Source organism: Diachasma alloeum, unplaced genomic scaffold (genome assembly GCF_001412515.2).
Source record: "Diachasma alloeum isolate Michigan unplaced genomic scaffold, Dall2.0 Dall_scaffold_00354, whole genome shotgun sequence".
NCBI classification, from domain to species: Eukaryota; Metazoa; Arthropoda; class Insecta; order Hymenoptera; family Braconidae; genus Diachasma; species Diachasma alloeum.
Genome location: NW_021680493.1, coordinates 706,157 through 722,290, shown reverse-complemented (window position 1 = coordinate 722,290; position 16,134 = coordinate 706,157). Strand labels below are relative to the sequence as shown.

The following is a 16,134-nucleotide window of genomic DNA, read 5'->3' as shown; positions in this document are numbered from 1 at the left end:
GTTCACATCAAAATGTAATAAATTTTTATTACATGATTACTTAGGGAGGTTTGATTTTTTTTCAATTTCGCATTGTGAAGAATTGAAAAATGCGATTTTGAATGAAAATTTTGACATTTTTTTCGGTTGTTGGCATTTTATATAATCGGCAATGCATTATTTTAATATAAATAATTTTGTAATGAATGTGAGAAGCAGGGAATGGTTTTAATTTCTCGGTTTAAAATGAGGAAGGATAAATTTTTGAGTATCATTATTTTTTTTTAATTTAAAAATTAATTAAAATGCGATTTTAAATAAGAAATTTGACACTTTTTTCGGTTTTTGAAATTTTATAATTTCGATCGAGAAAAATTGAGGAAACACTGCAATGCATTTTTATGATAAATAATTTTGTAATGAATTTAAAAGGGGAATATGGTTTTAATATCTCGGTTTAAAATGGGGACAGAGAAATTGTGGACTATAATTTTTTGTTTGTCATTCAGATTAATTTTGGATTGATTCATATTTCTTTTGATTTCCCGGATTATGGGGCACTTTAACAATTATTCATAATAATTGAGTAATCAATAGTGCTTTGTTTATAACTCTTATGTTTCAAAAAAAGAGTTCTTTAAACACAAAATTTGTTTGTTCGTTGAAAAAAAAATTATAAGAATATAAATCATAAAAAAACAATTTTATCGTGTTTATCTTCCCTTCAAAACTGCGGAGCCTCTAGTTATTCTGAAAAAAATCTGTATTGAGAAAAATAATAACTAGTTAAAATCGCCATTGTTTTACCCCAATGTTAGAAATGCAAAAATATCTGTCGCTACATTTTTCAAAAAATTTCAAACGTTTAAACTTTTGATTTCAATCAATTTCCTCGCTTTATCTCCCATCAAAAGAAACAAAGATTTCAATTTCTCATCCCCATTCCGCTCCAGCTAATCCCAAAAGCAACATTTTAATGTTCTCAATTACCAATATTCCAAAACAATATTCCAAAACACTCAACCCCGCCCACTGACCACCCGAAATATTCCAGAAAAATCATTCAAACGGACGAAGGACTGACCCGTTCCCACTCACATTTCATAGGAAAACGCTATCTAGGAATTTACTTTACCAACATCAGCCTCCGTACAACCAGAATCTCTCACGTCTCCCCTTCGTCACTGAGAATTGCATCAAAAATGAATCCAAGGAAAATGCAAAAAGTGGAAAAGCCAAATGTTTTCATTTCGGGGGGAGAATATTGTCCTCCATTGATTTCTCCTGTTTCGATGGTAACATCGACTAGTTCGCGACTAACCGGATATATGTACAATGGCTGCATCAAGTTGGCAGTGTCTCTGGCTCGGCACCACCCCCTTTCGCGTATTCAATAAATATCCATGCAGTTTACACTCTCCTGTCCTCTCAACGACACGTAGTTTTTTACGATAAATCAAGGGAATAAAATGTGATTTTTTCCTCTCACGAATTAGTGGTGATTCAGTGAGAATGATCAGAGTGAAGATTGTGTTTTCATTTGCTGATGTGGATTAATGGGATAAGGAGAGTGTGGAGAAATTGGTTGATGACACAGCAATGCGGTTGTCACTGGAAATCTCAATCAATTGTTTTCTGTGGTAATTATTCAATGGCAGTGGGGAGTGTTTGTGGAAAAGTTGAAATGATGGGGATTCTTCGGGGTTCCAGGAAGTGAGACCGCTATGAGGGGAGACACATGGCGGCGTTGGGGATTTAATTGAGGGATATCTATGGAATGTCATGGCCCGGAGGCGATTAGTTGGTAATTAAATGTTCATTATGAATTATTATGAGATCCACGTCATGATTTAATGGCTTTTTCGAGTATCATTGTGGTTGGTGGCGGTATCGGAGAAACCGCATTGGTGGGGATGAAATTGAATGTCTGTTGTTGATTATTCGAGGGTTTTTTCTGCCCAATGGCTACTGTCCTTTTCACTTTTACATTTTCGCGAAAAAAAATCGTACGACCGTGCGTTAGATTGAATATTACTCCACTCCAATGCAGAGTTTCATTTTTTTCAATCCGATGCTTTCTGCGCTATTATGATAAGAAGACGATAAAACCCGTTTTTCATGTGCCGCGAAGATTCATGAATTTTGACCGAGTCCTAGGACCTCAATTTTTTTTTCTTTTCTTCTTTTCTTTTTCAAAACGTATGGCAATTTTTTACATGACAGCCCACTTGTTCAAGAATGGAATGGTTTAACAAAAATGATATTTTTGCACCATTTGTTGGAATATTCGAGCACAGCTGTTTTATTATTGTACAAAAACTACTCGACAAAGATTTATGACATACTGGGAAAACAGTTCTAAAAAGGGACTACTTTACGATCCGTTGTAAGCTGTGTGAACTTGGAGTCGAAGTTTGAAAAATCGATGGTCTTTCTTATAGTATCGATTGTACTCAGTGAGTACCTGAGTGTACTACATTCATTTTCATTTGTACCCCGCACCCCTAGACGTAAGAGGTGCGGGAAAAATCGTGCAGCGTCGGAAATGAAGGTACGGAAAAAATTTTCATGAGCAAGTATTCAGCATGGATAGTACTTGTATGTACTATATTTTTCCATTTCATTTATCAACCCCTTCAATACTTTACCCGCTTCTAAAATCTTAAATGTATGAAGGACGTCAGGAAAACATACAGATAACTTCTAAATCGTTAGCACTCGTTTGTACCAACGAAAATTATTCATTGTTATTATTATTATTATTATTATTCTCATCAAATCACCTGATTCCATTTTTATCAACCGTAAAATCATCGTAATGGATTCCATATGTAGTTCGTGAAGTTTTGATGTGGGTACAAACGTCTCATCTTCCGTACTTCCACTCCCATCGCAGTACAAACGGAACAATTTACTGTACATGATCATGAGACCAAGTACAAACCATTCAGAGCTTCAAAAACAGTCGTAGATTATTCAGAAAAATGGTACAAACATTTTTCTGAATTTTATTGGTGTTTAGTGACGAGTAGGTGTTGGTACAAATGTCCAAAAGTACGGCAAGATTTTTTGGCGATTTCGTTATCGCGATTATCTCGGAAACTGAGAGATAGAGCCTTAAAACCGATTCCATTCGATTCCTGAGGAAATTTGGGTTCCCTATAGGCAGATGGACGGCTCAGAATTGCGTTTTTCCACTTCCTACACCCTATACAAGATGAATTAAATTAATTTTTTTTGGCACTTTCGTTTTTCGCGATTATCTCGGAAACTATGAGAGATAGAGCCTTAAAACCTATTCCATTCGATTCCTGAGGAAATTTGGGTTCCGTATAGGCAGATGGACGGCTCAGAATTGCGTTTTTCCACTTCCTACACCCTATACAAGATGAATTAAATTAATTTTTTTTGGCACTTTCGTTTTTCGCGATTATCTCGGAAACTATGAGAGATAGAGCCTTAAAACCTATTCCATTCGATTCCTGAGGAAATTTGGGTTCCGTATAGGCAGATGGACGGCTCAGAATTGCGTTTTTCCACTTCCTACACCCTATACAAGATGAATTAAATTAATTTTTTTTGGCAATTTCGTTTTTCGCGATTATCTCGGAAACTATGAGAGATAGAGCCTTAAAACCTATTCCATTCGATTCCTGAGGAAATTTGGGTTCCGTATAGGCAGATGGACGGCTCAGAATTGCGTTTTTCCACTTCCTACACCCTATACAAGATAAATTAAATTAATTTTTTTTGGCGATTTCGTTTTTCGCGATTATCTCGGAAACTATGAGAGATAGAGCCTTAAAACCTATTCCATTCGATTCCTGAGGAAATTTGGGTTCCCTATAGGCAGATGGACGGCTCAGAATTGCGTTTTTCCACTTCCTACACCCTATACCAGATAAATTAAATTAATTTTTTTTGGCGATTTCGTTTTTCGCGATTATCTCGGAAACTATGAGAGATAGAGCCTTAAAACCACTTTTGGGTGGCCTATAAGCAGATGGACGGCTCAGAATTGCGTTTTTTCACGTTCTACACCCCATACAAGATAAATTAAATTAATTTTTTTTGGGGATTTCGTTTTTCGCGATTATCTCGGAAACTGTGAGAGAGATCTTTCTGTTAGATATGAAAAATTCTAATACGATAGGTATTCTATAAATTCTTCCGGCACGACTCATATCCGGGATCATTAAAAAATCATTAATAATTTGTCGATATTGAGTCATTGAGAAAACAAGCAGGGGGCAGCGAGCATATGACAGCGCGCCATATGATAGTGAGCCTTGAAAATTGGACGATTACAATGCTTCCATTCAAAAGCAAAAATTAGCAGTCGTTTAAATGGGAACCGCGGGTAATCTAATTTAATTTTTTTTTAACTGGAGAATTTTCTAGAAAAATCAAAACTTCTCTAGAAAAATCTGGAATTTGCTAGAAAAATCTAGAACGTTCTAGAAAATTCTTGAATGTTCTAGAATTCCGATAGATGGCACCACTGCCGATAAGGAACCATAAGGACTTTTTCCCTAAATGCCGCCCCATAATGAAAATGTAGACGTACCACGTCAAAATACTGACTTTCCGCCCTTGAAGAGCAACGCACCGCCTGTTATCTATCCTCAGCCTTGGGCCAGCGAGAGTGGGAGAGCCTTTCTGTAAAGTCATGCATTAACACATAGCTAGACCACGCGAGATTGGACCTTAACTTTCGCTAGGCACACCGACAGGTTCAACTGATAGGTGTCTTTCTTGAGAGGGTTAATTAAATTTCAGCTTTTCTTTATCGGCCGGAAGACAATTTATCATTACCATAAAAAATCGAACACGAAGAAGAATTTTAGAAATTAAAAGGAATTTGAAAATTGAATTATTTTAATTACTAGATATAAGTTGACAAGAGAATTCATTTACTTTCGGTTCTAAATAGTTCATCTGCAGTAATTTTTTTCAATCGCATCTCTTCAACGTTTTCTAATTATTTTTCCGAAGGTACAAAAATGTCAAAGCGACTCAGCTTTTATGGGCTAGTTGCACTGGCCTCCCTCTGTATATTCTTCATAGTATTCAACCAACGATACACCAATTATATCGAGCACCGTCTCCAACCGGTCATATCGGTAAGTCAATTAAATCGTAATTAAGAAACTATGTCCACTATCTCTGGCCGATCCACGTGCATGCTTTTCACACAAACAAATAATCAGTAATCCAGGAAATTAATCATCACTGTTACTAGAGTTGTTGCACTGGACGTGACCGGTGGTTTTTTTCTTACGTGGGTCTTTTCCCATTGGGAGAGATTACTAATTAGGGAACTTATATTATTTTTTTTATCTCAAGTCTAAGCGAGAGGTGACAGCCCAAATTACTCATTTTTTATGCGTGAAACTGACTAACGTGGTGACTCGTACGGCGGCGCCGCGCCGTAATGTAAATCTGAGCGCCGTTGCCACGATTAAATGGGAGAGTGGACTCGCTGATCTTCCGGTAGCCGCAATTATGGCAACACCGTGTGAAATATTTCCGTGACACGGTCGGTCGCGGCGCGGCACTGCGCCGTATTTTTCATCCAGTTAGAATAGGAGTGAATTTTCTCCAATCGGGAGCTTTGGCCTTGATTAGAAATAGCACAATATGCTTTTACACAAAATCAGTGAGACATACAAATTTTTTCATATTTTTTAATGAGTTTTTTCGGAAGTTATACTAGAAAATATTATTCGACACAAGGCCTAAAAAAATTTTCTAGCTCATATCATTGCAACCTTCGCCTTTGGCTCGGGCTGCAACCTCATATTCGAAAATATACAATACCCGCCTATTTGTGTAATATACTATTATCGCCCCGCAATGTAAAATATTCTATTCTCCAGAGTAAACATCTCAGAATACATTAGAATTTTGTGAAGAGAAATCATGATTCAATGTCAGTTATGTGGACAGAAAATCGAATAAAAATTACCCTTAAATTTCCGTCTTCACGGAGAGAAATATTCAATAAAAATTACGCATCTTTTCCGTAATTCCGGAGCGAAATGTGGTTGTAGGGAATTTTTATTGAAAAATTGCGTTCCGTAATTTTTACTGAACATTTCTCTCCGTCTTTAGAAAATTTTTACCAAAAATACAGCAGAAAGTGCAACAACTCCAGTAAAACTTAGTGTCTATGAAACTTTTACTGAGAATACCAGAATGGTATTGTCCATTGAAACAACACAAATGCATGCCCTGTAAAGCTTAGGCGCGCGTAGCGTGTCCCAGACGCTAGTGCAAAGAAATAGAATAGAAATAGTCACACTGAATCGTTGAATTTATTCAATCTAGGACGTCGACACGAGACCGACTGTTAGTAAACACGAGGATCCTTTCATGGTGAGTGATACCGTTTCAGAATTTTCGAATGTGTTTTGATTTATCAGAATATGTAGTAGGATGATAGAGCATGGCGACCAAGCCGATCTTTCATGTCGAAAATGACATTATCTTGGGAATGAGTCGTTGCAAGAAAAAATGTTGAAATGGTATATTTCCAAAATAAAGGAATCGAGCGGAACGAAAATGTGTGCTTTGCGTCCACCGGGATGAAACCTTTATTTTTTTCTTTGAAAATTATCCAAGCTCTCTCGAAATTATCTTTGCGAATATTCGGTTTTCGAGATATACATGCGAAATTGTCAAAAGTAGTAGAATTTCAATTGATAAAAAAAATCCTTATATATGACAATTGACGATAGAAGTTGTTCTCAATTTTCTTATCACCGCCAAATATTAAATGCTTCACTTTATTTCGACGTGCAGGTCGTTATCAATAACATACGTGTCATTGGTGGTGTACTGTGAACGCTTGCTTTAAATTATCCACCAATCAAGTAATAACTGTTACTTTCAATTTCTGGAATGCTTTGTTTGAATATTCCGACTGCACATATTCTCACATTCAAGTGATATAATTCCACAGTTTTGACAAAACGATAAAAAAAATGTAATGAGATTTTTATTTGATCGTAAACATGTTTTTTTTTTACAGTGAGTGTGTGCGCAATAAGTAAAAGTAAAAGAAAATTCTCTTGTATACCCTTTCGAGTTTTTACGATTTTCTCCCTTCCCACCCCCCAATCCACTGTACCGCATTCGCTGAAGGACAAGGGAAAACCTCACTTGAGGAAAAAAACCTGTCCAGGTATGGTCGTCTCTTACGGGACGCCCGCTCGACAAATGAAACCGTGAGATTTAGAGTGTCATAAATTTTGGCCGCGCCAATCGCACACTCTACTACTTTTTTGACGTGGATACGTCTATGGTTTCAATATGGGGGATCATTTTGGGAAACGGTCCTTATGCGCAGCGCCATCTATCGGAATTTTAGAAAATTCGAGACTTTTCGAGGTCATTTGAGAAGTTTCTTGAAATTTCGAAAAAATTCGAGATGTTTTTAAAAAATTTGAGAGAATTCAAAGTTTCCAGTAAATTCAAGGGAATGCAAGGAGTTTCTAGGAAATTCGAGAAAGAAGGAAAGACCATGGACGTATTCACGTACAATTACAGCTGTATCGAAGATACAGCCGCCTGCAATTTTTTTATAAACATCTTTATTTAGCCAAAGAAAAGTATTACAATTGCGCAGAACATTGCTGGTGTTATAGACTACGGAATAAGCATGAGAAAACGTAGATTGTCTGGATCTTGAGGATAAATGAAGATTACTCATGAGCTTTGCTCGTTTGGCATCTTAGTACTGGTGTTTTTATTTTCATTTGTACCATTGTTATTTTTTTTTTATTTTATGCGTCTTTGACGTTTCTTATGTCTTTATGTGGGACCGGGAATTGGCAAATAAAACTGGTTATATGGTATACGAAGAGAAATATTCAACGAAAATTACGTATCCTTTCCGTAATTCCGGAGCGAGATGTGGTTGTAGGAAATTTTACGGAGCTGTCACGGAATTTTTCCAGAGCGTTAGGTAATTTTTATCTGAATCTCCTGTGAAAAAATACGATACCGTCATTTAAATTTTTTGAGTCGATTGTGTCATCGGCGTCGGTAATAAGTAAAAGAATAGTGATGAATGAGAAATTTTTTTTTTTCAATTGCCATTAACTGGCTGACCGGAAAAATAGAAAAAAGAATACTTTTTCAATTGTAAATTATTCGAAATTGCATTTACCTCGCATTTACCTCGAAAACCAGAGATTGTTCCTGAAAACGTCCAGCAAGAAATACCATTTGTCAATTCCTTTGAAATTTTGCATTAGCGAAATAATGGAATATTCAACACTCGTGGAAAATGGATTTCATTGCTAAATGAAGCTCTCCAGTGATTCTCTCGATAATTCCTCTTTTAGAGGATTATTCACTCACAAAAAAAAACACGAATCCTATCTTGTAGTTTCAATTACTCAATTACCTATTTCAGGTATTTTTAGCGCGTAATAATCTCACATACATGGAGATGCAAGAGGTGATAGATCAGCAGCGAAGGATGATCGAGAGAGATATGGAGGACTACGTTTACCCGCGTGGAAAATATGGGATAAACATCAGGTAGACGACCTCTCTCAATGTATCCCTCTGCATTCTCCCCAGTACCACACATTTTCATTGACTTTTTTTTCTCTCCAACTGTTTACCTCATCGTTTCAGCAATTTGGATGAGCTCACGATGGAAAAAGGTGGAAGACCGATGAGAAGTGTGATAGTTGCCACGTGGAGAAGTGGTAGTACCTTCGTCGGTGACGTGATTAATGCTCATCCAGCAAATTTTTATCATTACGAGCCAATGCTGGACTTTGGTATCGTACAAGTCAGGGGACCCCCACTTGCCCAGGAGGCAATTTATAATATTTATGCGTTATTTGATTGTGAATACCATAAACTTGGTAAGTTCATTTGATTGTGAAATTTATTTTTATGGTCGTATTGATATTTCAAAGGTGTACGAGCTAGAAAAAAAATTGTTGTGAAGCAATTCAAGTTGTAGAATTTATTTTTTTGATCATTCTCCTTACCAAATGGAGTTTATTTTATTTTTCTCCAATGTTTTTATGGGTTTGTATGATTTATGCATGAATTTGAGGACACATTCTCAATTATATTGAAGTATAAAAAGAGTGGGTTCTTATCGCGTGAATCAGAAAAGAATGAGAGTGAATTCACCTTTGAAATGTTGCACTTTTACTTGAACTAATACTTGAACTCGTGGATTCAGAAAAAAGTAGGAAATTGCTTTCGTCAATGAGTTAGGAATTTGCTTCCGAATGGAATTTATACAATAATATGAATTTGAAATTGAATTCAATGATTTGTTGAATTCATGAATTCAATATTGACATTTATGAAATCTATGAAATTTCAGAAATCTAAATGTTAATAAAGGGATCTTGTCATGATTGAATTAAACCAATAGTTCGCTTTCATTCTTTATAAAATTAGTGCGAAAAATTGCTGCACGAAAAAGTCTCACCTTTCTCCAAAAACTTGACAAAATAATTCTCGAATTGTCCTCACGTTTCTTCCTTCTCTTTTCTCCACAGATAATTATTTGAATTTCGGTAAATCACATCCATGGGTGTTCAACCACAATACTCATTTATGGAGACAGTGTCAAGGCCATAAAAAAATCTGCTGGAATCCAGAGTTTGTGTCAAAGTTTTGTCGATTGTTTCCATTCCAGTCGATGAAACTCGTCAGACTGCGTCTCAGTGTCGCTGAGGTTCTCCTCGAAGATAAGAGGTAGGATAATTACTTCAGTCTAGACTATTGAGAGGCCATATAAACAACAAGAAATACGACACTATGTTTTTGATCTGTTTTTAGCTTGGGAATTCGACTGGTTTTACTGGTTCGAGATCCAAGGGGTTTACTTCAGTCGAGAAAACACAGGGACTGGTGTCCGACAAGTCCAGATTGCTCAGAGCCAGCTAGAGTTTGTGCTGATATGGTATCAGACTTTGAATCTGCTGTTAAATTGACTCAGAAATATCCACGAAATTTCAAGTGAGTACAACTGTCAACTTGAAGAGCTCATTATCTCCTTGGTATGAGTGAAGATCCGTGAACGCATACAAAAAAAATTTAGAAAACTCGAGAATTCCCGGGAATTAGAAAATTTGAAGTTTTACTTTTGGAGAAAAATTGATGAAAAATTAAAAAATCTCAATTTTTTAAAATTATGAGCATTCTCTATAAAGAATGTATAATCAATGAATTTTCCCCTGTAAGAATAATTTTTCGGATTCGTTACGAATTTATTAATATTCACAATTTTACTTAAAATCAATTTCATGCTTAAAAAATGAGGTTTCCGAAAGTTTAAACAATTTCAATTGCTCATTTATAAACAATGAATGTTAAAAAACGTAATTTGAACGACGCTGAATATTCATGATTTTTTAAAAATTTGTCTCACACAATGTATTAGGTGTATAACTTAATCTTTCCCTTTTTTCCATCGAGTGCAGTGTCGTATTTAAAATTTGAATATTTATGCGCCCGTTGGCTATTTTGAAGACTGGACCGTACTGTTTTTAATACGCTATCACCTCAACGAAGATTTGCTAATTTTTAATTGATCTTTCAGAGTCATCAGATATGAGGACTTGTCCCTAGATCCATTTGCTCATGCCAAGGAACTCTACGAATTCTACGGCCTAGATTTTCACCCAAATGTCCAACATTTCCTCGAGACCCATACGAAAAGTGACGTTGGTGGTGTTTCCAGTACGTTTCGTAATTCAAAGGCAGCACCATTTCACTGGCGAAATGATTTGGATTTCGAGGAGGTCCAGGAGATACAGAGTGTATGCTCAAACGCAATGAGACTGTGGGGCTACAAATTTGCCTTGAACGATACACATCAGAAGGAATTCAATCCCCTGACGGATTATCAACTCATATTGTGATTCTTTTCCCTCTATGGGCTTCAGCTCTGCTCGAATTATTTCGATATCGAAGTTGAGTAATCGAATGAGTCAAGTTCAATCGGCAATTTTCGCCGGTTGAATGATTATTAAGGAAATGGGGCGTTTTGTGAACCGAAAAATTTCAAGAGACGTTTTTTTAAGTAAATCGGATGTCTATAGAAGAGGCCTTTCAATGACTTGCTCGAGATAATTGGGAAATCACGAGGATAACGAGTTGGTGAAAAAAGGTTGAAATACTATTTTTAGTAGGAAATTCCATTTCCGGAATAATTTTTTTTTCATTCCTTCCAAGAAGAGCACTTACTGAAATTATTGAATGGTCAACATGATAATAACAAATATCACATTTTTGTGATAATTCAATAATCTTGGGAATGAGCCATTTTACAAAAAATCTAAAAACTATTTCTATTGTTTGGTGATAATTTCTCAACGATATTCATTACTGCATTCAGCGAAAAACAGCAGAGTTCGCAAACAAGTCTTACTTGTGCCAAAAAAATCGTTTGTTATAAATTATAAAAAATGGATTTTATTGCAAAAGTAGATTCTTTAAAAAAAAAAATTATTCTCTGGGTAAGTATTGGTAATATTTCGAAGACTGGCGTTCGTTGCACCTTCGTGATTTAGTCAAATTAATTATATTATTTTGGTTTTTTGGGGTTCACATACCAGCTGCGTCCACGTCGCGAACCCTGGGTAACGCCAAACGCTGGTATGGCTTGTTATAAAATTGCTATACCATGCGTTCTTGAATTTAATTGGAAATTACGAATTTATAGTTTTGTTTTAATACAAGTGTCTGATAATTCCTTTTCACACCATTTATTATTGAGATAATTGACTAATCAACAAGAATTCACAAAATGGAAAATTTTCGTGAATAGAGCAATTTCTAGAAAAATTATCCAAAGGCCTTAAATTCTCCCCAAAAAGCGTCTCATGAAAATGTATCGTACCCCCTCATTCGTTATTTGATAAATTATCCCTCTCATTCCCGGGATAATTTATCCAATGACGAAACGACTAAATCGACTCCAACAACTTTTACCACTTCTTTACTACTTCACACCTTTTCACCTAATCCATTTTCCTCAGAAGTCCATAATTAACTCAGCAGCTAGTACAATGTATTTCATCTGCAGCCATTCACCGGGTAATTGTAAATAGTCGAATCGCTTTGAATTGAGGGGCGTGGAGTCTTTTGGCTTCTGATATCAGCAATGTGTTTTTGTGAGGTAAAATGTACGCCCAAGTGCCTGGTCAGTCTGGACCTTTTTCTTAACATCATTCCACAGAATAACGACAAGAACCACGAAACGTAGGAATGCAAAAATTGAGAAAAGAACTTAGTCAATTTTTATTTGGTTTATTCACCGAAAATTATTTATCACCGATGTGATGTCAGATCGGTGCATTTAATACTCAAATACGCCAGTGAATGTGATTAATTCCCTTGGATCTTAATTTTTTTTTCAGAGTAAGGAAAGCAAAAAATACATAATTATGGTTTTCAATTATTTAAAAAATGCATTCACCAAAGATTTCTACAAATTTAGTTGGGATTGTTAATCAATCAATTCTTGAAGTACTTTACGTTGACGTCTGTTGGTAGCTGTCTCCCACCTGAAACATCACAATTTAAGAAATAAATGTATTTATGTTTTTATCAACTGTATTTAATCTGTTTAATTTATTTTATTCAGATCATGGATTGATTTCATTCTTTTCATAGCGTATATTAAAAAAACATCATTTCAATAGAAAAAAAGCTCATTCATAACTCTATTTTTTCTTATTCTCTACTTACAATGTAATATTTATTATCCTGCTTATTTTCGTCGTAACTTCCGAATTGATGGAATTTCCCTTCGGTGTGATCTGTAAATGAACGAAAAATTATTGTAAAAGAATTGCTACGGAATTTTATGAGAGAATAAATGTTTATTGTAACTTCAGTGAGGGCAAGTACTAATCATACTTGGTAAGTCATAATAGCGTATATGTTGATATCATCATGAAAGACAGTTATTATTGATGGAATTTAGTACTGAAGTGGTCAAGTAACAGTGAGAGAAAAAAAAGAAATTGTTTGTTCAAATGAAACTTTTTCTATCTTGATAATTTTCAATTTGAGATTTGTTTTTGGTCAAACAAGACTTGTTCGAGAGAATGTTGTTTTTTCTCTCACTAAAGAATAAATTCTAACATGTTACGGATATCTTCGGAATGAAAGGATTGAGAAAAAACAGTTGATTTTTTGTGGAGAATTCCTTATCGAATTTATATTATTGTAGCCAAAAATGATCAATTTTAGAAATGTTTTGCGATTGAGTAATGTCGGGAAAGAGCAGCAGAAGATCGTTTTTTGAAAAAAATTAATTATTAGACAACAAGAAACGTTTCCTGATGTTTTCATCTCAACCTATTCCTTCCAGAAATATTCGTGAAAAAAACTAGAATCGAGGAATCATCGTATTTTCTTGACCAAATCGCTATAAAATTAATCCATCATTATTAAATATTTACCTGCTGTCTGTAGCCATTGTCAGCTCTTCAACATGTATCTCCTCGTGAATAGCCGAGGGTACTACCGGCTGTAACGAGAAAAGGAATAATTTTATAATCCTCCCATGGTGAATGAATAGCGAAAAAATTGATTCAAGATTTTATCAGAGTCCTAGTGAACATCAAGACTGATTTCAGTAATATGCTTGTCAATTGTAAACATCATGTAAATTCAAATGGATTAATAAATAAATAAGTTTAGCTAATTTTAACTAAGAGATTACTTACCATCGTTTGAATTTTATTGGAGTCCATTAGAGTTCATCGACTTCTTGGATTGAATCTGGAATCATTAGTCGAATATGCATAATTAGTAAAGGAGAAGAGAAATAATTGGTGATGTATTCTTTGTTGAATTAACTTCAGATACCAATAAATCTCACCATGTGCATATGTATGACAGGGATAACTAAATATTCATCATGTAAGAAAAAAAAATTCTAGATCATTTGGACTTCGAGAGGGTGTGGAGAGGGGATGCATAATAGAGGGCGGAAAATTTTACTCAACAAGGGGAGGAGTCTGCAGAGTATATCTGAGCCACCCCCATCCCTCCGTTCGCGTGCGTTAATTAAATAAAAAACAAATTGTCAAATAAAAAAGAAAATCTCGAAAATTGGGACTTCGAAAGAGGATTTGGTCGAAGTCCAATATTCATCATGTAAGAAAAAGAAAATTCTAGATTTCTGAGAAAAATTTTAAGCGAAGAATTACATTGAGTTTTTCGTGGAAAAAACAGATCTCCAAAAAGATAGCTCCACTTTATTCAATTAGTAAATTAATTTCTAGGGAATTTAATGCAAAATTAAAATTTCAGAAATCGCTGTACTTACATCAACAAACTTTTGGTGGTAAAATGGCCAGTAGCGCTGGGCTCGGGGCTTCAGGGTGATAATTCGAAACCTATTGTCCGCCAATACAAAGGAAACAAAGGAATTAATTGAAGGAAGAAAAAAGGTATAATTTTTTTTTTCAATTGATTTTTCAGAACAAACAATGTCGCCACTATTCCTTCTGATTGACTGGAGCGTTTGTGGTACTCATCATATTAATTTTCAAAGATGAAAAAACTTTTGAATTTAATAGTCATTTTGCTATTTTTTTAAGTTTTCGTTTTGACGTGAAATTTTTCAACTTACATAAATGTATCGCCATCAGTAGCTTCAGTTTCACCTCATGATCACGTTATTGGCGAAGAATGTCTGTAAGTAAAGTCAAGAATGAATTGAAGCTAATGATTCTTTTTATCTTTCTGAAGGCACCAATTAATTTTTTTGAGATTTCATCAGATGTAAAAAACCAATCAGTCACGAAAAACATCAGACTGGGGCGGTATTACTAGCATCATTTTGAAAAATTAATGGTATTTAGGTAAATTCTTTTACTTACATCAATTTAGCTCCATGAGTAGTTTCAGTTTCAGTCCATTTTCACGTAATTTGTAGAAAGTCTCTATGAACAATAATTGAAACCAAATGTTATTCAATGGAATTTGCATTTTCTTGAATAATTTCAGATCAAATAAAGAATTTTTATGAGAATTCTTCAGATATTGTAAACCAATCAGTCATGAAAAACATCAGACTGGGGCGGTATAAGTAGCATCATGTGAAAGGTGTAATTAATGACATTAACACAAATTATTTAGCAGAGAAAGATCTTAACTTTGCAATTTGAGACTTTAATTTTTTTCGTTTGAAAAAATTGTTAATTTTAAAAAATGCGTTGAACGTAAAAGATAGTTCTTTTCGTGTTCGTAAATCAATTAAATTGATCTTATGAAAAGTTCCGAAGGATAAGAGCTCTGAATTCCAAGATTCAAATGTTGAAATTTATTTCAACTTTCTAAAAATTCGCTTAATTTGAACGATCAAATGTTCTCTATGTTGAGAATAATTGATAGAATGGATATAAAATGAGAGAGAATTTACCTGTTTCACAAGTGCATCCAGCTTTAACCTCGAAATATCAAAGCGTCCCACGTGCATTGTAGCGTCGTCTGAAAATCGCAAAATCACCGAAAATTATTAAACATAAAATGCTGAATAAGTCTACTAAGTTATTAAGTGAACAGTCAGTGATGTTTAATGGTCGTAATCATAGAAAATATCATACGAACGAGACTAAGTTATCATCATAAAATCAATGATTTTAATGAACAAGTTCAAACAAAATAAAAAAACTATTATCGATAATGGAAGGTTCAGACATTATTGAATAAGCATCACGCATTAATATTCAATCAAACGTGATGAATCAATGGATGTTTGTGGATTTCAACTCAACAAAATTATTTCCGAAATGTGGCGTATGTGGAATTTACCTTGAAGAGAACGGTTGGAGAGCGTCAGGAGCCAGTAGTGCTTCTCTCTGCTGCTCGATCGGAAATGAACGAAAGCGAGAAGCAAACCAAGCGATGAGGTGCCAATCAGCTCTGCGTTATGCATGCATTTCTTTGTTCGGTTATATTGGCGGCCCTGGTAGAGGTGTAATTCCACTTGAAGGACTTGAAGTGAGAATAATCCCGCTATCTGTCACCGTGCCGCTGCTCTAAGCATGTCGACTGGTAAGACATTTCCTAAATATATCTCCAATACCGAGCCCTTTTTAAGCGAATGTGTCCAACTGTCCACGAATTTCCGTGCCCCCCCCCTGCCGC

At 35.2% G+C, this 16,134-nt stretch overlaps 1 protein-coding gene, 1 long non-coding RNA gene and 2 other non-coding genes across 6 annotated transcripts; 1 reads left to right on the top strand and 3 right to left on the bottom strand.

Moving 5' to 3' along the window:
* The first annotated feature begins 1,357 nt into the window (after positions 1-1,357).
* On the top strand, positions 1,358-12,585 carry LOC107041062 (carbohydrate sulfotransferase 1). 3 transcript variants are annotated; one of them, XM_015261424.1, is made up of 9 exons: positions 1,358-1,619; positions 1,690-1,783; positions 4,975-5,102; positions 6,310-6,357; positions 8,402-8,529; positions 8,629-8,864; positions 9,519-9,717; positions 9,802-9,981; positions 10,565-12,585. In XM_015261424.1, the coding sequence occupies exons 2-9, from the start codon at positions 1,762-1,764 to the stop codon at positions 10,884-10,886; spliced, it is 1,263 nt and encodes a 420-aa protein (XP_015116910.1). In that variant the 5' UTR covers positions 1,358-1,619; positions 1,690-1,761; the 3' UTR covers positions 10,887-12,585. The 3 variants fall into 3 exon arrangements, with proteins under 3 accessions (XP_015116910.1, XP_015116911.1, XP_015116912.1); XM_015261425.1 differs by lacking the exon at positions 6,310-6,357 and having other exon boundaries at positions 1,358-1,783; XM_015261426.1 differs by lacking the exons at positions 1,358-1,619; positions 4,975-5,102; positions 6,310-6,357 and having other exon boundaries at positions 1,732-1,783.
* LOC107041063 lies at positions 12,412-16,033 on the bottom strand. Its single transcript, XR_001461035.1, has 9 exons — positions 15,799-16,033; positions 15,407-15,474; positions 14,865-14,927; positions 14,615-14,677; positions 14,309-14,378; positions 13,704-13,758; positions 13,437-13,504; positions 12,718-12,788; positions 12,412-12,533 (listed from the first exon to the last, which is right to left on the bottom strand). It is a non-coding gene; the product is annotated as an uncharacterized LOC107041063 (long non-coding RNA).
* On the bottom strand, positions 14,757-14,829 carry LOC114841356. The gene has a single exon (XR_003783100.1). It is a non-coding gene; the product is annotated as a small nucleolar RNA SNORD31 (small nucleolar RNA).
* LOC114841357 lies at positions 15,015-15,090 on the bottom strand. Its single transcript, XR_003783101.1, has one exon. It is a non-coding gene; the product is annotated as a small nucleolar RNA SNORD31 (small nucleolar RNA).
* Positions 16,034-16,134: the final 101 nt, after the last annotated feature.